Below are 22,456 nucleotides of genomic sequence, written 5' to 3'. Positions count from 1 at the left end.
TTCACATTAGCTTTAATACGAATTTGGAGAATAAGTACAATTACTTGAGTTAAAATGCGATATATTACTAAAAAAACATCAGAAAATACGGGTTACATAGAATACATGGTAAATAAGCACAATAATAGTTATTAAATTAAAAATCCTCATAGGATTGACTGAAAAATATATATTTTCCGACCCGCTAAAATATTGATATACAGTTAAAATAAATAATCGTTAGGCTTATTTGCCAATGTTTTGATCGTCATGTTTTTTGTCATAACTTTTGATTGTCTGAACCGATTTACAATTTGAAAACAGTTTCTGATTCTACGTGGCAAGACGCGTGCAATGATAGCATTGATGATCCATTTGAAGCATTATTTCGTAACGTAATTATCGGGGGGCTTTACTATTTCCGCTATGGCTAACGCCCTATTAGCGCCACAGTGTCATTTGTAACTTTAAAATACATTTGAGAAGTAAACCTATTTAGAAAGTCCTATTTTGTTACTCTAGCTCAAATAGGAACAAAATGGCAGCCAAATGAAAATGTCCAGAAACTTTTGTCCGGGACTGTACATGGATGGTGAAGGTTTCAGAAATTGGATTTGTTTGTAAAATTTATGTCATACAGAATAAAATATGTTTCATTTATGATTTTTGTTTCATTCAATTATAGTATTAAGCCATGGAAGGTTGTGATAGCCAGGTGGCTGCTTTCAGCCTATTAACTAGTTTCCCGAGTCATTTTTAAATACCCTAAAGTCTTAAGCGTTATATTAATAGTTTTTATTATAATAATTATAGAAGTTAGTGATTTTCTCTTCTGACATTATCAAAATTCCCTGAATTGCACCTTTAATGGAGAACTTAAAAGAGATTTATTCTAATGTGTCCGTCCCGGGTTCCTACGGTAGCGTGCAGGGTTTATATAGAGCGGCTAAAGAGCGGGGGTTAAATGTTTCGTTGAAAGAGATTTACTGAAAACTCAAGATACACAGGAGTGCTAGGAAAAGTTTTCCAAGAAATAGAACAATTGTGTATGGAATCGACCAACAGTGGCAGATTGATTTGGCGGATTTGAAAAGCGTAAGTCGTCATAGTTTTGGTTTTCGTCACCTTCTCTGTTGCATAGACGTTTTCAGTAAGTACGCCTTTGTGGTAGCGACCAAGGACAAGAAAGGGCCAACCATCCTTATAGCTTTAAAGGCTGTTTTAGAGTCTGGTCGGTCACCTAAGAGGGTGCAAAGTGGTCATGGAAATGAGTCTATTTGCAAGCACATTCAGAACTAAAAAGAAGAGGGATAGAGTTCTTCGCCCCTGATTCCGAGCAAAAAGCTACGGTAGTCGAGCGGTTCAACAGGACTCTTAACAGGGTTGGCAAGTTTTAAACAAATTGTTTTAAACTTTGGTTTAAAATTTGTTTTAAACAGCCATGAAAAAAAAACATTAATTTGTTTAAATCGTTTTAAACAAACAGTTTAAAACATGTTTTCTATGGAGAGGAATTTCGAATATTTTTAACTCGTTTTATTTGAAAATGAGCGAAAATATTAAATAATAGAAATAATAAGCTTCAGTCAAAACCTTGCAATAATTTGACTGTTTCATATGAGTGTTTCATTGTTTGGAAACCCTTCCAGTTGATTTATCCGTTACCAATCTGTATTGAAGACTGATATTCAATAACTTGATTTGGAATGATATTCAATAACTTGATTTGGAATAACTTATTTTGTCGTCTACCTAAGGTAAAGGAACAACGTTTTTCTACACTGTTGGTACATTTTACTGTTCTAAAGTGAGTACGCGTAATATTTAAAGCCAGGCCCTTGACAGTTCTAAAATTAATACGCTTAATCCGTAAATGGAAAACATGAAGCGCCTACAAAGTAGAAAGCGGTGGTGAAGTTTCAAATGTATGAATTCTGACCATGAAACTCTGCAGTATGGAAGCGAAAATTCCTTAATAGTGGCCACAAAAGAAATCAAGCATTTGGACATTTGGGGTTAAATGAACAATTTTACCCATCACCCTCATTTTGTATCCGCTATTAAAAATTACATTTTCGTTTTGAAAAGATCTCTTGCTCTTTTTAAACAGTCAGTAGAACATTTCAAATATTCAAAATAGATCCCTCAACACTTACCCCTTTTAAATAATTAATTTCATGATAAAATGTTTCCGGAAAATCTAATTTTAAATCGTGTTTTAAACAATAAAAACACAACTTTTTTTACCACATTTTTGCCAACCCTGGCAAGGACCCTTTCTTACACCTTCAAATTCTAAATTTTAGGAGCTCTTGATTTCGTCTTTTCGTGTTTTTTTTCTCAATACGTTTTCGTGGTCTGTTGGTCAAGCTGTATGATACTCGCTTTGGGTTCAAGTGGTCCCTGGTTCTAATTCCACACGGACAATTTCTTACACCTTGAAATTCTAAATTTAAGGAGCTCTTGCTCTTTTTAAACAGTCAGTAGAATATTTCACATATTCTGTATTGGTCGCTTAACACGCACTCCCTTCAAAATAATTAATATCACAAAATAATTTCGGAAAATCTAATTTGTTCTTGAAAAAGCTCAAATATGTTTTTTTTTCAATTAATTTGGAGGGAATAAATCGATTAACAATTAAATAAGTTGATTGAATTAAATTGTGATTAAGGAATAAATTAATATAAATAAAGAAAAATCGCAATGTCGGATCTTCAGTCAATTGACAAACGTCACTCTCATCGTTTGTTTTTTCTGTCTTGGTCCAAACCAAGACCATTTTGTTTAATCAAGCAGGCTGTGAAAATAAGCGCCTTGCGCTAGCGGGAGTAGTGGCTTAAATGGAGAGCCGCGATGTATAATATATTTGACTATTAGATCTGCAAGAGTGATTTTAAACATGTTTAAAACTAGGTTTTTTTTGTGTTTTTTACTGTTTTTTTCTACTTGTTTAAAAAACAGTTTAAAACAACAAATCGTGTTTTAAACAATAAAAAACACAACTTTTGTTTTTTTTTAAAAAAACTCAATTTTTGCCAACCCTGTTTACTTATGAAAAACGAGAAATCTATCAGCGACTCTTTACAGCCTTTAAAGGTTTCGGTTAGTGTAAGCTAGGATTTTCTGGTAACTCCAATAATGGCACTGAACGAACTGGAATTTATGGGAAATAATCGATATTTTAAATACAGGTACTAATTGCATTTTAAAATGTTTAATGTAATTGCCCATTTGAAATATCTAAATTGTAGGTACACCCAAGAGACTCTCGTAAACGTGACGACACTGGAGGTGAATTTTGAAACGTTCGGTGGTGTGTCACTGAGTGTTATTTTCTTTTTGGCAATTGAACTTTAAATATTTCTTATCAGGAGTCGTGGGTGATGGAGAACCAAGTATTACTATACAATGCCATAGCGGATTATTTCAAAAGATCCCTTAACATAAAGTATTTTTTGTATTCCTTGAAATAAGATTCGAGTAATTGGGTTGGGTCAAACGGAAGTGCTTGTGTTTTAACTTGCAGCTTCATGGTTGTGGGTCGAGTGTGGGAATATTCGAGAATTTTAATATTATTCGCCAGTTTCGACTCGTTTAATTTGAACGTTAAAAACCGGCGATTATTCGAAATTTCTAATCCTTAATCGATGAGTTTTGGTTTTCTTTTAAATACTCGATTAAGTAAATCCGTTTTCGAATGAGGATCTTATATTTCCAGATAAAACCAAATTCATTCAATAATATCATGTTTATATCTTACTTTAATATAATTTTTGCAATCGTGTTTAGGGTAATTTACGAAGGGAATAAATTGAACTTTGACGACTTTTCCAAATTAATTACTGCGGCTGATGTTTTCATAGTGCGTGAAAGAGAAATGAGACCAAAATTTAGCTCTACTCATAAAATAATTTCTCATAATCCTTAATATTTGTTAGAATGCTCCTTTTATTCTGTTTCCCATGCCACGTGCATTATTCGGTGGCCGACATGAATATTTCAGTCCGTCTCCGGTGTTCGATACTGCCAGGACGATTATCGTGACCGGCGCCCCGAAGAGAGTCTTGTCAACTTCCTTGTCTTTCTTAAATATGGAAACTCTAGTATTTTTCGCACCATAAACATTTCGCTCACCGCCCAATTCATTAATTTCAATTCTCGATTCAATTAGGTGTTGATTTTTATTGTGTTCACTTTGGTCCTTCTGTCACCTTTGCTCGTCGCTCACTCCATCGTAACCAACAAATACAAATCGATGCCCACCAAGAATGTTTTCAAGAAAATGGCCGGAGAAACCCTAGAAAATGCCTGGGAAAACGCGTCGCTCTTCTGCGCTGAACGTACGCGATTAAGAGCTCGCTTAAATTTAAATAATCAGACATAATTATGTTCCCTACAGCGATTCCCTGTGTTTTGCCACACATTACATGTCGGTTGCTCTCTGCGTCCTGGCTGATCGGAGTGACTTTCATTCTGTTTTTCTTGGGTTGTTTCTTACGGACGGAGTTCACGACGGAAAGCTACAATCGCATCGACACCCTCTCGGACTTGATCAAATCGGAAATTCCAATTATAATTGTGAAAAATGGCGGAGCTTTCGACAATCTGAAATATTTGGTGAATAGGCGTTAAATGATAAGTTCCACTATTTTTCTGACTTTACTGGTTTCGTATCTACAGGCTGCCCAGGACCGAGATGTTAAGAAATGGCTCTACGCACTCGATCAGGAGAAAATGGTCACTAGTGTTTTGGATTACCTGACTCGTGATGGATATCTGCCTATTCTTTTTGGGAAGAATGCTATCATCCTAGAGGACATCTATCTGACTTGGATAGCGGGAGAACTCCTCAAATTAGATCCCGAGAGTAAAAAGTTCTTTTCAGACAATGAAGGATTCTACTTTTCGGAGCACGAAATTAGCTTCGAGTATTTACACTTCGTCTTCAACAACTCTTGGCTAAAGGCTTGTCCAGACTATATGATTTTCTTCGCTTTGCTCGTTACGTAACGCTCGCGCGCGTGGTACGCCTTTGGCGAATATCGTTCACACATCAAAAATACGCCTCTAAGCTGAAAGCGTAGATCTCTGCGAACGAAGCAAAAATCTTTGGCGTGTCAAAGATTTTCGCACAGATCGCGCCCGCGCGACCAATTGAAGAGCTTCCGCGCAGTTTTCGCGCACCTCACTATATCCGGCTTCCGGTCTGCGATCTCTCTTCTAAAAAATCGTAGAACTTTTGGAAAATTCCGGGCGAGAAAATGAGTTGCCGTGATAATTTAGCAATCAACGAGGAAGAAATAATTAATGAAGTGAGAAGTTTTCCCGAGCTGTGGGATACTAAACTGCAGATCTACAAAAATACTAGAAACAAAGACGCTGCATGGATTAGAATTTCGGAAAGGATGAAATATCCTAGTAAGTATGACCAAGGCTTATATACAAATTTGTTGTTTGAACTATAATCTAAGTATTATTTTCGTCTTTTTAGTTGAGGAATTGAAGGCAAAATGGAAGCAGCTTAGAGATAAATATGTTAGAGAGAAAAAGTCTATAACCGCTTCACAGTTAAGTGGAAGTGGAATATCAACAAGGGACAAATGGGAACTGTTTGAGTTAATGGAATTTCTGAAGGATACCATCAAACCCAGAAAGTATGTAAAACTGATTGTTTCTACATTTGCCGTTTGATTTAAAGGAACTCTATTTTTGTTTTAGAACAACAAGTAGCATGACTAATCCAAAAAAGAATAGTGTACAAATATGTGAAAATGGCAAGTCGACTGAAGTCGAACCCGAATTGGTGATAGAAACCAACGTGGGAGATTTTGTTATTAATCAAATTCGAGAATCGGAGGACGAGGAAGAATTAGAAAGTGTATCTAGGAAAACCAGTGTGTCAGACAACCTATCGAGACCTTCAACAAGCTCAAGTACCTCTGTCTTCGCAAATGAAAACATCAATGAAGAAAAACCTGCATCCAAGAATAGTAATAACAATTTAAATGACACTGCGGTTCATTCCCGCAAAAAGCCAAGAATAAGCAAAAGTGACCCATACGAACAAACTTTACTCAAAATATGGAAAGAAAACACAAAGATTTTGAGCAATGATTGTGAGAACAAAGTTAAGTCATCAGAAGAATTATTCCTTTTGAGCTTGGAAGATGACTTAAAATCTTTAGAGCCCAAGTATCAAAGAAAAGCGAAACAAGGCATTTTAAAATTACTTGATGATTTAATTACTGAGCAAGAAGAAGAAAAGAGGGCTAGAGATTTAAATGATTGAATAATTAGTATGTTTTACTTTTAATGGATACCAATAAACCCTTGTTCATAAACCTATTCGTCGTTTGTTGTCAAAATAAACAATATTACAAACATACTGGAATGTTTAATTACACAAGCATTTAATGAATTAAACTATTAGTACTTTTTAGTTTCAGTTTAGACATAACAATAACTTTATCCAGATTAATCTCTGAGCCGACTTTGCCAGGAGACTTTCCCAGTTCCGTTAAAATAGGTTTTAAGATAATCTCTAATTACTCTATTTATTTGTTTGTGTCCTCTAGTTCCCTGACGTGAAAGCTTGGTTAAACTATCATTGACTAGGTCTTTCCTCCAATCTCCTTCTTGCAGTTTTCCGTTTTCATCGATGTAATCTGAGAATTTATGCGGACAGTAGGTTTTCACACTTAATTCGTTGTCGTTCTGCATTAAAAAAATATGCAAGCAGACAATAGCTTTAACTATTTCGCAACAATTTTCAGGATCTAGGCCAATTGAGTTTCTTAAAACCCTAAACCGAACACTTGAAATACCAAACGCATTCTCAATGCAGCGTCTTGCCCGAGATAGCCTATAATTGAATATATCCTCATCATCAGGGAGATATCTTCCAGGATAGGGTCGCATTAAATGGGTTTGGAGTGGGACAGCTTCATCCCCCACAAAACAGAAAGGAAGATCAATTCCATCTTTCTCCACTTTCCTTGGGCTCGGGAAAAACTCGTCGTCTAGAATAGCTTTTCCCAAATCACAAGCAGCAAATACTCCACCATCACTTATCCGTCCAAAATTTCCAATATCAACGTAATTGAATTTATAATTTGCATCACATGAAGCCATTAAAACAATACTGTGGTGCCTTTTATAGTTAAAGTATTGTGATCCGGCATTACGAGGAGCTACTAATTGCACGTGTTTGCCATCAATGGCACCAACACAATTGGGAAAGTTCCACTTTTTAAAAAAATCTAGGGCTGTGTTTAGCATTGATTCTTTCGTCATTGGTGGTAAATATGTTGGCTGGAGGACATCCCATATGACCCTGCAAGTTTCTGGAATGATTTCGGCGACAGTTGACTTTCCCATACGAAACGCCAAAGAGAGAGATCGATAATTATCACCAGTCGCTAAATATCTACAATTCCAAATGTGTAAATTAGCGGATTAAATAATGCCTATTTCATTTAAGTAGTTATTTTACCTTAAGGTTAAGTACAGCCTTTCTTCAGCTGATATACTTTTTCGTAAATGCGTTTCTTGTTTTGTGAGATGTACCTTTAGCAAACTCAACAAATAATCAAATTGTGCTGGAACCAGTCGGCAATATTGAACATAGAGAGGGTCCGCATAAAGTTCATAATAAAGTCTAAGTTTGGGAATTAAGTTATGATAATCTCCGACGTTTTCTCTCTCCAAGAATACTTCCCTGACCCAAATCCTTCTTTTCCTTTTCAATCGTTTTCGGTGATTAAGTAATAACAGCGAGAATATTGCTAAATTATTTATTTGTAAGCGCCTTCGTAAAGTACTGCAAACACGAGCCATTTTCTTTTGCAGACAGCGGAATTACCGGATATTGACGAAAATGACCCGGAGCTCTCTATTGGTTGATATGCTGCGTAATAAGCGAAGGAGCAAAGCAACGTTTTGATGTGTGAACGATGTTCGCCAAAGGCGTACCACGCGCGCGAGCGTTACGTAACGAGCAAAGCGAAGAAAATCATATAGTCTGGACAAGCCTTAAGAAGCAGTCCGCAATTACAAGAAAACCTCCAATTGAGGTCGATTCTGGTTTTATATTAATCTGATTAAGGGGCTAGACGAATGTTTTCATTACAGAGTTGAACCGATGTTTGAAACGCAAGCATTGAATTATCTGGATTTTGAAAGGCATCATTTAATTGAACAAGTCAAGTGGAAGAAACCGTCAAAAAGCACGGCTGATTTGAACCTGAGAAGCGTCGCGGTTCCTCTCTACTTTCTTTTCATACTAATGTCAGGAACAGTAGCCGCTGTCACCACCGAAATAATCTTCAACCTCTTTGCTTAAAGAAGCAAAATCTAGCAATGAATCATACGAAATTGAATTTTGCGACATAGCAAAAAATATATTTTGAACATCAAATAGTAATACACGTGCTACATTACTTATAATCCACCCAAACTTATAGACGTTAGTAGTGCACTTATGATGTCAAACATTTTAACTATATTGTGAACTTAATTAGCATTCGAAATAAGACTAAATTAATTGGATTGATCTAATTAAAATTTTCAATGATATTGTGGTGGTTTTCTTTTAATCAAAGAACTTAATAAAGGTTTTTGACTCGTACGGCAAAATTACGTTGTAGTTACCGCTTTAAACTTGTAAAATGACACAAACAGAATTTTAATTTCTTGGTAACGATAGATACAAACAATATTTGCGTTTTCAAATGTAATATACTATTAAATCTATTCAAAATCTTGGAGAAGAAATTTTACTAGAGTCTAAATTGTAAAAATAAAAACCTACCTCTATTATTTTGCCAAATCAATATAACGTCTAGAAGTACACATGCGATACTTACAGATGTCAAAAATTCCCACGTTCTACCTTTACGATAATTGCAAAAAAGCGACCAAGCTTTAGGTTTTTCCAACCATCGAAGGGATAAAATTAGTTCAGTTTTTGGGCGTTCACAGGAGGGTTTCTTGGCGTACACACGGGAGGTTTTTGGATGTATTATTTACAAAAGTTTAAACCAGGTTAACCTGCTATTTAATCACGACGTTAATGTACTTGTTAAATCAAAATTTTAAAATTATAATTTAACATATAATTTTTTTATTAAATGTTGATGTTCAAAAGCACAAAAATTTGGCAATTTTTTCTTTTCTGTTATAATTCTTTAGTCGATTTTCTGTTTCCGAAATTAGGCTCGGACTTTGAATTTTTCCAGGAACACAAGCATACACAGACACAAATTACGAAAAATTACTAGAAAATGGAGAATATAGCTAAACAAAATTACTTGCTTAACTAACTGATTAACTTTCTATCGCCGGCCGCGTTTAAAAATAAAATATTTCCTAATCTTCTTTTTATAGGCACTATATTACCTTAGGAAATTATTTTTGGGTACTCATTCTATGTTCAGACTTCTTTGCACCCAGCAAACACAAATGATTCCCAGAACATTCCCAGAATCTAGGTCTTGGAGATTTATAATTTTCAGATATAATACGCCAAAAACCCAATATGATTAATGTGGAACATTCCAAGGGTAGCCAAATGTCTTCATTTTCCATGCCCTCAAGACATTCCAGATCGATCAATCGCAATATTGAATGGATATTCCACGTATGTTGCATGGGCTTAAATTAAGTCCCAATTAGACACTGGGTATATTCTAGGAAAATCCATTCATATTCTTGTATATTTCAGGGAGGTACTATTAACATCAGTTTGAAGAAAGAATAATTATAAAGTTTTTTGGAATTTACTGGGAATATCATTAAAAATCCTCAAGATATTATAAGCGTATTTGAAATTTGCGCAATTATGACGTCATACTCTAAGAAGCTTTGATGGAAAGCTTAATTTGTTCATGCAAAAATTTAATTCACGGGAATTCACAAGTAAAGAATTAATTTTATTCAGAATAAAACAGTTGAATAACGTCTAGCGCAATTTAAAAAGTGCCTTCATTAAATTGAGCGAACACATGAATTTTCAATTATTGCGGTCTATTTCTTTTGGAAGCTGTTTCAGCTTTCGATTTCACTCTGTCCGCAGCGTGCGCAAACCAGGACTTGACATTCTTTTCTATTTCAGATAGGGTTGATTCTCTGAAATTTTTCAAACTTCGAATCGTTTCTGTAAAAGAAACAAATAATTAATTCTCTGAATATTAGCCAAAGGAAATTAGGTTAAATTGTCTCACCAATTATTATTTTGATTAGATGTAAATTCATCAAAACGCGTTTTCCTTTTCTTCCGCCCAGCTGTATTCCTTTGCAAAATCTTCGATGAAAACGTGACCAAAAATTCGTTTTACACAGTCGTAAAGAGTAACACCACCCAATTGTTTTAAGTATCCTCTCTTCAATACAAAACAATTAAAAACTAATTGGTGTTAACGTATACTGCATGCTAAATCAATAACTTAATTAAGATAGTTAAAAAACTATATATAAAAGATCAACCTACTAATTTAGTAACATTCTCAACTGAGCTTAGGGCGTCTTCCAATAAATTCAATTCCCCTTCAGTCGTTAAAGGAAACCCAAACATCTCTTGAATCTCATTAGATTCTTCCACAGATACGGTAACTGACTGGTTGCTACTGTGCACGCTCTTTAGAATGCTTTACAAAATCTCCAGCATATGCCTTTGATTTGATTTACTGATTTCCTGATTTCTGTTAACGTTACGGCACGATGCTATAGAAGTGATATAAAATCTGAAAATGTGTTACGAACACCAAAGCCAATATTTGGTGAATAAGGGTGTACTTTAAAATACAATACTTACATTCGTTAAAAGTTTTAAGCATTCTATTTGAACCATTATCCTTCGAGCCGTTAAGTTCACCTGCTAAAGAAATTTCATAACAAGTTGGGAAACCAAAATAAACCTCTCCGAGTCGAGACGCAATCAATCACCACATATAGGCTTGCCTCTGTGGTTGCCAGCGAATTATTTTTGCAGAGTAAATATTATTATTATTATTATTATTATTATTATTATTATTATTATTATTATTATTAAGACGTTTTCCTTAAATAAATAAATAAATAGAATTGATACTATTTTGCCAACTGCGAACGCGGTTACAGACACACATACGTTCAGTGCAATACCTTTCCGTGACGTCATTGTCACTAGGAGAGGTAATAACACTATCCTAGAAAACTAACGTAAGTTAGAGTCATCTTCAATTTATTTCCGGAAATAAATATTATGAGGCATCAATATCCATAAGATCAAAGGTTGCAAGAAAAATTCATTAATTGGTCTACCTCAAGCAATTCACTGTTTTGCTTAATTTGCCTGCTTTATGCCTCTGAGGCATACTGCAGAAAAAATGAAGAAATCGATAAATACGTTATTCGCGCAAAATAACAATAAAATTTTCCTTTCGGTGTACAATACTGTTTATATGACTAATGAAAAATTGGTAATCATTGCTCCTATATTTTAAATACGCGAATTCATGTCCAGGGTTAACTGCTTTTTAGACCATAATATTAAATACTTATACAAGGGCGTGAGGGAAATAAGCTCCGATGGCGGTCTCTCCCCTCTGGTGTTTGATTCTCTTATACGTCTCACCGATTTTTTGAAGATGAAAATAAACATGACCACAAAATTTTAAATCCGCTTTTTTATTTTTTATTATTCAGCACTTAAAAAACTTCTTCCTCGTTTTCTTCTTCTAATTCTTCTGCTTCTAATTGGATAGAATTATTTTTATTTAGCTCATGATCGTCAGCATTTGCTTTCTCATGATCGTCAGCATTTGCTTTCTCATGATCGTCAGCATTTGCTTTCTCTCCTCCGACTTCGACATTAGCGGGCTGCTCAACCAGGTTCGTTGAAACCTTATCTTCATCCCGAGTTTTTTCATCTCCACCGAGAACTTTCGATGTATCTGAATAACTAAGTAAGAATATTGAGAAACATTAATTCTATTTTTTAACACTTCAAACAGGTGAAATGTTTAAAAAGGGTTTGAAAATTTGATGTGATCTCCATTAAAGCTATTCCACTCTTAAAAATGTAAGGTATATTTCAGAAATACAGTAATTCTGATTCCTTTTGAGTCAAACAAGCAAAATGTTACCCATACGATCAGAAATCCATATTATCGTCAAAAAGTTGACAAAAACTCATTATGGAGATTATTACGTACTTTTCAAAGAACTGCGATAGCTCTTTTTCCTCAGCACCATCTATAACCGAAGACTCTAAGTTGACCACTGGCGGTGACGAAACCCTGCTAAAAGACCTTTTTGTTTAATAAAAACATTATCATACCTACAAACACTGAAAACATTTTATAACTACTCATAAGGGTGTAGATTAGTGAGCACGAATAAGGAGATTCAGATTGATCAAATTCTCCGTCAGCCCCCCCCCCCCACTTTCGAAATCGGTACCAGTGCTAGGGTGCAGCACATGTCCAATCGGCGCAGTGGAGAGGGGAAAAAGTTTGTTTTAATCGTGCTCACTGTGTAAATTAAGCCGGACCTTACTAGACAGTGTAGCTAACGTTTAAAGTGCATTGGACCAGTGGGCTATAGAAGGAAATTATACGTGTAACCAAAGAGAGTATAAAGAGGGGGAGTTGAAGCTAACGCTAAACAAGGCAGTTTGGTGTTCTCGCTTTTCTTTTTTATTCACTTGATATATTTTTTATCCTAATAGCCGGTTCACCGCATTTCAACCAATAAGAGGTTAGAAAAGGATTTGCGCACACACCGGAAGTTTAGAGGTAAACTTTCCGGTATCGTTCCTTTCAACCGAATTCCCAATGGACCGAAATCCCATTCGACCGAATATCCCGCAATGATTTTAGATTTCCAGCCCAATGGCTATATTCCCGATGGACCGAAATCCCAATCGTCCGAATATGCCCCTAAAAAATACATGAATATAACTTGAAACACTGTAGCCGTCAGCGATTCGGTAGTGTAGTGGATACGATGTTGGACTGCGAAGCGATAGGTTGTTGGTTCGAATCTCCGAAAGGTATGTTAATAATATTAAAAGTAAATGTTTCGTGATACTAATTAAAACGCTCACTTTCATTCCTTTCAAGGCAAGAGATATATAGAATTAATAAACAAATTGTGCTTAAAATGAAATACAGTCTTAATGGTAGTTCCATCAATGTCTTTAAATTTTAAATTAAAATTTTAATATTTTGGTTTCGGGTGGGTTAGGTTAGGTTCGGTTAGGTTAGGTTCGGTTAGGTTAGGTTAGGTTAGGGTTAGCATAGGTAGGGTTAGCATAGGTTAGGTTAGCATAGGTAGGGTTAGCATAGGTTAGGTTAGCATAGGTTAGGTTAGGTTAGCATAGGTTACGTTAGGTTAGGTTAGCTTAGGTTAGCTTAGGTTAGTTTAGGTTTGGTTTGGTTTGGTTCCAATAATTCGTTGACACCTTTTCCAAAATATGGTCCTTTTAATTAGCTACCACCTTTTCCAAAATATTCTCCCTTTAAATAGCTACCACCTTTTCCAAAATATTGTCCCTTTAAATAGCTTCCACCTTTTCCAAAGCATTCTCCTATTAATTAGATGCCACCTTTTCCAAAAGATTTTCCTATTAATTAGCTGCCACCTTTTTCAAAATATTCTCCTATTAATTAGCTGCAACCTTTTCCAAAACATTCTCCTACTAATTAGCTGCCACATTTTCCAAAATATTCTCCTTTTAATTAGCTACCACCTTTTCTAAAATATTCTCCTATTAATTAGCTGCCACCTTTTCCAAAAGATTTTCCTATTAATTAGCTGCCACCTTTTCCAAAATATTCTCCTATTAATTAGCTGCCACCTTTTCCAAAATATTCTCCAATTAATTATCTGACATCTTTTCCAAAATATTGCTATTATTGCTAATAAATTGTTCGTGGTAAGAGGCGGGCTTTTAATACTCATATAAATAATCTTTTTACCTCCAATCAAGGTTGGGTTAGGTTAGGTTAGGTTAGGTTAGGTTACGTTTGGTTACGTTTGGTTAGGTTAGGCTAGGTTAGGTGAGGTTCGCCGTAATTAAAACGTAGTTAAAATAAGTGCAGTAATACATTTTCAAATCACATTTATTTTAACAATAATAAGTTGTGAAATTAAAAATATATTTAATGCAAAACCACACAGTATGTCTTCTTCCAGTTCAATAGAATTTCGGTCCAATGGGACTATAATAAAATCGCACCTTTGGCTACGTTCGGTCGAATGGGACCCCCCAAAAAAACCCCTTCTGTCGAATGGGAATTCGGTTCAATGGGACCAAAGCAACTTTCCAAGAACACTGAACCAAGCCTTTTACTCCTCTTCTTAATAACCTCTTTGGTGTAACCAGCTGGTTGAGTTTTCTACTCGTTGAAGGACTACAATTCCTTGCATTCTTGTCGTTCAACAGATTTGAAAAACTCAACAGCTTCTTTAACCGTCTTTGGGGTGTGCTACGAGTTCAAGTGGTATAGAAACGGGCAACCATGATTATTACAATTTGTTTAAAATGATTATCGCACACATTACCATATAAGTAATTATATCATAAGATTATAAGGTATTTTCCATAAGATTATAAGGTATTTTCCATAAGATTATAAGGTATTTTCCATAAGATTATAAGGTATTTTCCATAAGATTATAAGGTATTTTCCATAAGTATGACACTACCTATAGAGTGCTGTCAGAAGCGCCGGTGTGACGTCACCCATGCTGTTTTCCCATAAAGAAAAAACGGTAACTGTCATGGCCGCTCATTGCTAAAGGCAGACTCGTGACGTTTAACCTTGGATCTGACGTCACAACTGACAGCACTCTATACTTCGTAATGCTAGAGACGCACAGCTCGAGCTAGTTCGAGAACGACAAGCGAGAATTGACTACACTCGGTTAATTTTGCAATCCATCTTCCTATTTAGTCTGTACTAAGCCTTTGACAGCGCCAGAACCAGGCGTCGCTTTACGAGAATCTATGACCTATGTCATTTCATGACAAGCTCCAGTTTGTAACCAGTGACAAACTTATGGAACATATCTTAATAACTTATGTTATACGAAGGTAAAATTAAGATATTTTTGTCATAAATACCAATTGTCTTCTACAAAAATTCCTAATAAATTTCCTTTTTGATCCAAAACATCTTGTGGAATTCTAATTATTTTGAAAAGCATTTTTAATTTAGCACAATACTTGAAAATATAATACTAATTACCTGCTTCCGTCCAAATAGCAATAAGCCCTTTTCGCTACGGAATAGCTGCCAATCGACATTTTTATGTCCGTGCATGTATCCCACAAATTGTATAAAAGGGTTACCCCTTTCAATGGGTTTTCGTAAATGTGGTCTACTTTGTTATGCGATAAGGCATCAACCAAAATTTGGGCCGGAATGCCATTTAAATAGCCGAAGCCACCAATCATGGTTAATTGTTGTGGATAAATTATAGTTTTCTTAAAAAAAAGCCTCGAAATATTTAGTGGCCAACCACTAGCAAAGTCACCAGCTAACCGCTGTACAATATTCCATGGATTGTACTTAGCTGAAAACGAAGCCTTTCCGCAATCCATCTAAAACTCTTATAAATTTAAAATATTTAAATGAAGAAAATTGTGGGTATTTTTAATGTTTTCAGCAATTTAAAACACCAAAACGTTACGGTGGAGGGTGGGGTAGGGTGAAAAGGAAAATCAAGTAATTTTTAATTGATTCTTGTACGAATTATAAGACCAATCTGCATAGTGAAACATCCAGGATACACATACGAATGATTTCACAATTCAAATTGCTTTGAGATTTCATAGTTAATTAGAAAAATGGCACCTTCGACCAATTGCGTAACGCACTGCGTTCTTGTTAAAAAATTACCGTAGCACGCTCTATATCTCGAGCCACGATAGCGAGCAGGTCTTGTAATTAGTAGAAGAATCGATAAAAAAAACTAGATTTTCATTTTCGCCCTCCCTTTTAGGTACTTTTTAAGGGGCTATCCAACTCTCTCTCCTTTTTACCCACCCGCTATGAGGAAGATCGTCGTTGTTCCTTCGGCTCAAACAGTCCCTTTATCTGGATTTTAAAAGTATTGGGGAACGGCATCAAAGTACGGCAGACTCTGGGGAAAGGTTTGAATTTCTGTCGATCCGTGGGGATGAACGAGTAATTGTACGCGTGACTTAAATTTCCTTATATTCACAAGTGTTTGCAAAGCCTAGCCATCCGCAAGGATTATATTTGGTCATCGTTTAAATTGTTTGTATTGAAATATTAAGGAATCCCCCCTACGAGTAGGTGAAGCCTCAAATTTTATAATAAATAACATTTGCAATAAATCAATTTAAAATATAATCTCTAAAGACAAAGGTTAGTGCTTCGGGATAGTACGTTAATTTACTGAAACGTAATTTTTAAGATTGAGGTCTGAAATCCATACTAAGAGTGATAATGGGAATGGGGAGAGAATTAGACACTCTGGTGTGACGTCCCTAATGGACGGTCCCTTCGGTCTTGTCAATAAAACGTTTAACTTAACTATTTACATTACCCATAACCGAGTTTAACACTTTAGCGTTTTATATTGATGCTCAATATACATTAATTAAATAAAAAATATACATACGAAGGGTCATTCCTATTTTAGAGGCCGTTTTCCATAGTGGTAAATTTTTTAGTAGGAAGGTAGTAAAAATAGTAGTATTCCCCCTACTTGGAAAAGCAAAACCTATGATGGAGAAAATATTATGAATTGCTACACTGTGCCGACTAACCATAAATTGCCGCCTTTTCCAAAATATTGCTATAATACTGTCTTTTTCCGTGTAAAGAGGCGCATACTTAGCCTTTCGTGAATAAACAGGAAAAATGAAATGGGGTAATGCACTGGCCTTTTAACATTGCGTTTTAAGTGTTCTAATTGCGACGCCAGTACAGAATGAACATGCAAAACGAAATGTTGGAATAATACATTGGCCTTTTAACTAGGGGTCCCAGATGGCGTCTTTCCCGCCCTCCTCCAGGAAGGCATAGACGCCATTGGCCCCTATCTGTGCAGGATATTTAGAGCCTGCATTGCTCTGGCGCATATTCCAGATGTCTGGAAGCGCTCGAAGGTTATCTTTATTCCCAAACCTGGGAAGACGAGCTATCTTGAGGCTAAGGCATTTAGACCTATCTGTCTTACCTCTTTCTTCCTAAAGACTTTAGAGAAATTGGTGGACAGGTATCTGCGGGATGGTGTTCTTTCCCACACACCCCTGTCCACTTTTCAGTTTGCCTATCAGAAAGGCAAATCCACAGAGACGGCGCTTCATGGCATTTTGAACTGCCTTGACAGGGCCATTGAGTTCAAGGAGATGTCTTTGGCCATCTTCCTTGATATTGAGGGTGCCTTTGATAGGGTCTCTAGTGAAGTCATCCTTCGCGCTGCGGAGCGGTTTGGTATTGACGACACTTTGTGTCGTTGGATAAAATCCATGCTCACGTATCGCAGGGTGACGGCGTCTCTTCTCGGGGAAACCTTGGAGATCTCCACCGACCGTGGCTGTCCTCAGGGAGGGGTTCTTTCCCCTCTTCTTTGGTGCCTGGTGGTGGATGAGCTGCTGGGTCGACTCGGGGAGAGGGGTTGCCACTGTTTTGGCTATGCGGATGACATCGCAGTGATTGTTACAGGGAGGTTCCCTACAACTATCGCTGCACTGATGAAATCTGTCTTGCATGATGTTGAGGATTGGTGTAGGGCTGTTAACCTAACCGTCAATCCCAACAAGACTGTCCTTATACCGTTTACTCGGAAAAGGACTAATGAACTATTCAACGATATTTCCTTCTTTGGACAGGTTTTAAAGAAGTCCTCCGAGGTCAAATACCTTGGCGTGACTTTCGATGCCAAGCTTACTGGGAAGTCCCACCTTGATCTGAGTATCAAGAAGGCCAAAATTTTATTTTGGCGTTTAAGAAGTTCAGTCAGCAAGTCCTGGGGCTTAAGCCCTAGTGTAAACTGGATTTATACTAGGATCATCAGGCCAGTGGTCTCCTATGGAGCTCTTGTCTGGTGGCCCAGGGTTCGCCTTAAAACAGCCCAAGATGAACTACGCAAGCTTCAAAGGCTGGCGTGCATCGGTATCACGGGGTCCATGAGGACAGCCCCCACAGCTTCTCTGGAAATCCTTCTCAATATGCTTCCTCTCCACCTTTTTATTGAGGAGGAAGCTATTATGGGAGCCTGTAGGCTCAACAACCTCGGCTGGTGGAAGCCCAAGCATTGGGACTTCAGTCACACCAAGCTTTTCAGTGAGTACAGCAGTACTGAGCCATCACTCGTGATGGTCTCAGATAAGTCTGTTATATCATACCACTTCGACAAGCCCTTCAGCGTGCACTTTCCCAGTCGCGCTGATTGGGAGACGACCCCAGTCCTCGGGACTGGGGGGGAGTCCGTCTGGTTCACGGACGGCTCTAAGACGGACTCTGGAGTTGGTGCCGGGGTCTACTGCTTGACCAAGAAGTTTGGTTTTTACGAGAGCCTTGGCAACTATGCCAGCGTTTTCCAGGCGGAAATCATGGCCATTTGTTTATGCGCGGATATCTGCAACAAGAAAAACTATCGCGGACGGACGATTCAGATCTATTCGGATAGTCAGGCCGCCCTCAAGGCGCTAAATCAGTGCCTTGTCGATTCCAGACTGGTGCTCAGTTGTCTGGATCTGCTGGGTTCTTTGGCTGCCCGCAACAAGGTTCAATTGCTGTGGGTGCCAGGGCACTGCGGATACCTGGGCAATGAGAGGGCTGATATGTATGCCAAAAGGGGGGCTGAGGCGAAGTTCTTCGGACCAGAGCCTGCGGTTCCCATCCCCCATGGCATCATTCGCCATAGGATTCACTGCCGGATGTCTGCACTTCAACTGCAGCTCTGGCTTGACATGGATGGACAGAGACAGGCCAAGGAGTTTGTCCCGGGTCCTTCTATCACTAGGGCAAAGGAACTGCTTGCCCTCACCAAAAACAAAATTAGGCTGGTCACCAGTCTCCTCACTGGACACTGCCGGCTGAATAGACACCTGCACTTATTGGGCATCGTTGATGACCCACTCTGTAGGTTCTGCCGGGAGGTAGAGGAAACCTCCTCCCATATCCTCTGTAGCTGCGACTACCTCGCGGCCATGAGGTTCGAGCATTTCGACATGCATACTATGGAACCTCACCAGTTCTCTACTGTCTCGGCCAATCGGATTCTCCGATTCATCGAGGCGACAGGACTCTTCGTAGTCTAACAAGCTCGGGGCGCACAATATACCCTTGGTATCGGTGCTCGGCGCGGCGACGCGCCACCCCCTTCAACAATAACAATAACTAGGGGTCCTAAGAGACCTAATTGCGAGGCCAATACAGATATGCCCTTAGGTTCAAACGAGATTAGACCAGGTTAGGTTAGGTTTGGTTTAGGCGAGGCGGGTGAAATTTCATGTCGGGCCTCTCAAGTAGGCGTTGGTAGTGGCCTACTTGAGAGGCCATTAGAAAATAAACATGCAAACGGAACCGTGGACAATTACACGGGCCTCTGAACTAAGCGTTTGTAGTGGCCTACTTGAGAGGCCAGTAGAGAATAAACACACAAAATTAAACTAGGGACAATGCATGGGTCTCTTATCTATGTTTTTATCGTCGGCTACTTTGCCGTTCGTGAATAAATATTAAAAACGAAATAGAAGTATCACATTGGCCTTTAAACTAGGTGTCCTAAGTGGCCTAATTGCGAGGCCAGTACAGATATGTCCTATCGTTCAAACTAGGTTAGGGTTTGGTTAGGTTAGGTGTCGGGCCGCTCATCTTGGCGTCAGTAGTGGCCTACTTGAGGGGCCAGTAGAGAATAAACAAGCAAAATGGAACCATGGACTATTACACTGGCCGCTTAACTAGGCGTCAGTAGTGGCCTACTTGAGAGGCCAGTAGAGAATAAACAAGCAGAATGGAACCATAGACTATTACACTGGCCGCTCAACTAGGCGTCTGTAGTGGCCTACTTGAGAGGCCAGTAGAGAGAAACAAGCAAAATGGAACCATAGATTATTACACTGGCCGCTCAACTAGGCGTCAGTAGTGGCCTACTTGAGAAGCCAGTAGAGAATAAACAAACGAAATGGAACCATGAACTATTACACTGGCCTCTCAACTAGGCGTCAGTAGTGACCTACTTGAGAGGCCAGTAGAGAATAAACAAACAAAATGGAACCATGGACTATTACACTGGCCTCTCAACTAGGCGTCAGTAGTGGCCTACTTGAGAGGCCAGTAGATAATAAACAAGCAAAATGGAACCATAGATTATTACACTGACCGCTCAACTAGGCGTCAGTAGGCCTACTTGAGAGGCCAGTAGAGAATAAACAAACAATATGGAACGATGGACTATTACACTGGCCGCTCAACTAGGCGTCAGTAGTGGCCTACTTGAGAGGCCAGTAGAGAATAAACAAGCAGAATGGAACCATAGACTATTACACTGGCCGCTCAACTAGGCGTCAGTAGTGGCCTACTTGAGAGGCCAGTAGAGAGAAACAAGCAAAATGGAACCATAGATTATTACACTGGCCGCTCAACTAGGCGTCAGTAGTGGCCTACTTGAGAGGCCAGTAGAGAATAAACAAACAAAATGGAACCATGAACTATTACACTGGCCTCTCAACTAGGCGTCAGTAGTGGCCTACTTGAGAGGCAGGGTTGGCAAAAATTGAGTTTTTTAAAAAAAAAACAAAAGTTGTGTTTTTTATTGTTTAAAACACGATTTGTTGTTTTAAACTGTTTTTTAAACAAGTAGAAAAAAACAGTAAAAAACACAAAAAAAACCTAGTTTTAAACATGTTTAAAATCACTCTTGCAGATCTAATAGTCAAATATATTATACATCGCGGCTCTCCATTTAAGCCACTACTCCCGCTAGCGCAAGGCGCTTATTTTCACAGCCTGCTTGATTAAACAAAATGGTCTTGGTTTGGACCAAGACAGAAAAAACAAACGATGAGAGTGACGTTTGTCAATTGACTGAAGATCCGACATTGCGATTTTTCTTTATTTATATTAATTTATTCCTTAATCACAATTTAATTCAATCAACTTATTTAATTGTTAATCGATTTATTCCCTCCAAATTAATTGAAAAAAAAACATATTTGAGCTTTTTCAAGAACAAATTAGATTTTCCGAAATTATTTTGTGATATTAATTATTTTGAAGGGAGTGCGTGTTAAGCGACCAATACAGAATATGTGAAATATTCTACTGACTGTTTAAAAAGAGCAAGAGCTCCTTAAATTTAGAATTTCAAGGTGTAAGAAATTGTCCGTGTGGAATTAGAACCAGGGACCACTTGAACCCAAAGCGAGTATCATACAGCTTGACCAACAGACCACGAAAACGTATTGAGAAAAAAAACACGAAAAGACGAAATCAAGAGCTCCTAAAATTTAGAATTTGAAGGTGTAAGAAAGGGTCCTTGCCAGGGTTGGCAAAAATGTGGTAAAAAAAGTTGTGTTTTTATTGTTTAAAACACGATTTAAAATTAGATTTTCCGGAAACATTTTATCATGAAATTAATTATTTAAAAGGGGTAAGTGTTGAGGGATCTATTTTGAATATTTGAAATGTTCTACTGACTGTTTAAAAAGAGCAAGAGATCTTTTCAAAACGAAAATGTAATTTTTAATAGCGGATACAAAATGAGGGTGATGGGTAAAATTGTTCATTTAACCCCAAATGTCCAAATGCTTGATTTCTTTTGTGGCCACTATTAAGGAATTTTCGCTTCCATACTGCAGAGTTTCATGGTCAGAATTCATACATTTGAAACTTCACCACCGCTTTCTACTTTGTAGGCGCTTCATGTTTTCCATTTACGGATTAAGCGTATTAATTTTAGAACTGTCAAGGGCCTGGCTTTAAATATTACGCGTACTCACTTTAGAACAGTAAAATGTACCAACAGTGTAGAAAAACGTTGTTCCTTTACCTTAGGTAGACGACAAAATAAGTTATTCCAAATCAAGTTATTGAATATCATTCCAAATCAAGTTATTGAATATCAGTCTTCAATACAGATTGGTAACGGATAAATCAACTGGAAGGGTTTCCAAACAATGAAACACTCATATGAAACAGTCAAATTATTGCAAGGTTTTGACTGAAGCTTATTATTTCTATTATTTAATATTTTCGCTCATTTTCAAATAAAACGAGTTAAAAATATTCGAAATTCCTCTCCATAGAAAACATGTTTTAAACTGTTTGTTTAAAACGATTTAAACAAATTAATGTTTTTTTTTCATGGCTGTTTAAAACAAATTTTAAACCAAAGTTTAAAACAATTTGTTTAAAACTTGCCAACCCTGTAAGTAAAAGCATATGTTTATTTGATTCCTTTATTTTGTAATGGTAGAGACTTACTGAGAGCTAGTTCGAGATCGATGCGA

The 22,456-nt window shown here is 37.4% G+C and overlaps 1 protein-coding gene across 1 annotated transcript; it reads left to right on the top strand.

Moving 5' to 3' along the window:
• The first annotated feature begins 5,158 nt into the window (after window positions 1-5,158).
• Window positions 5,159-6,367, top strand: LOC149663960 (uncharacterized). Its single transcript, XM_089842120.1, has 3 exons — window positions 5,159-5,400; window positions 5,474-5,636; window positions 5,701-6,367. Exons 1-3 carry the CDS (start codon window positions 5,244-5,246, stop codon window positions 6,269-6,271), a joined length of 891 nt encoding a protein of 296 aa, XP_089698246.1. The 5' UTR covers window positions 5,159-5,243; the 3' UTR covers window positions 6,272-6,367.
• Window positions 6,368-22,456: the final 16,089 nt, after the last annotated feature.

The sequence above is a fragment of the Phalangium opilio genome, unplaced genomic scaffold (genome assembly GCF_054372755.1).
Source record: "Phalangium opilio isolate 3A_F unplaced genomic scaffold, DU_Popi_V2 ptg000061l_1, whole genome shotgun sequence".
NCBI classification, from domain to species: Eukaryota; Metazoa; Arthropoda; class Arachnida; order Opiliones; family Phalangiidae; genus Phalangium; species Phalangium opilio.
The sequence above is the reverse complement of the archived record's forward strand: the minus strand, read 5'-3'. Positions and strand labels throughout refer to the sequence as shown.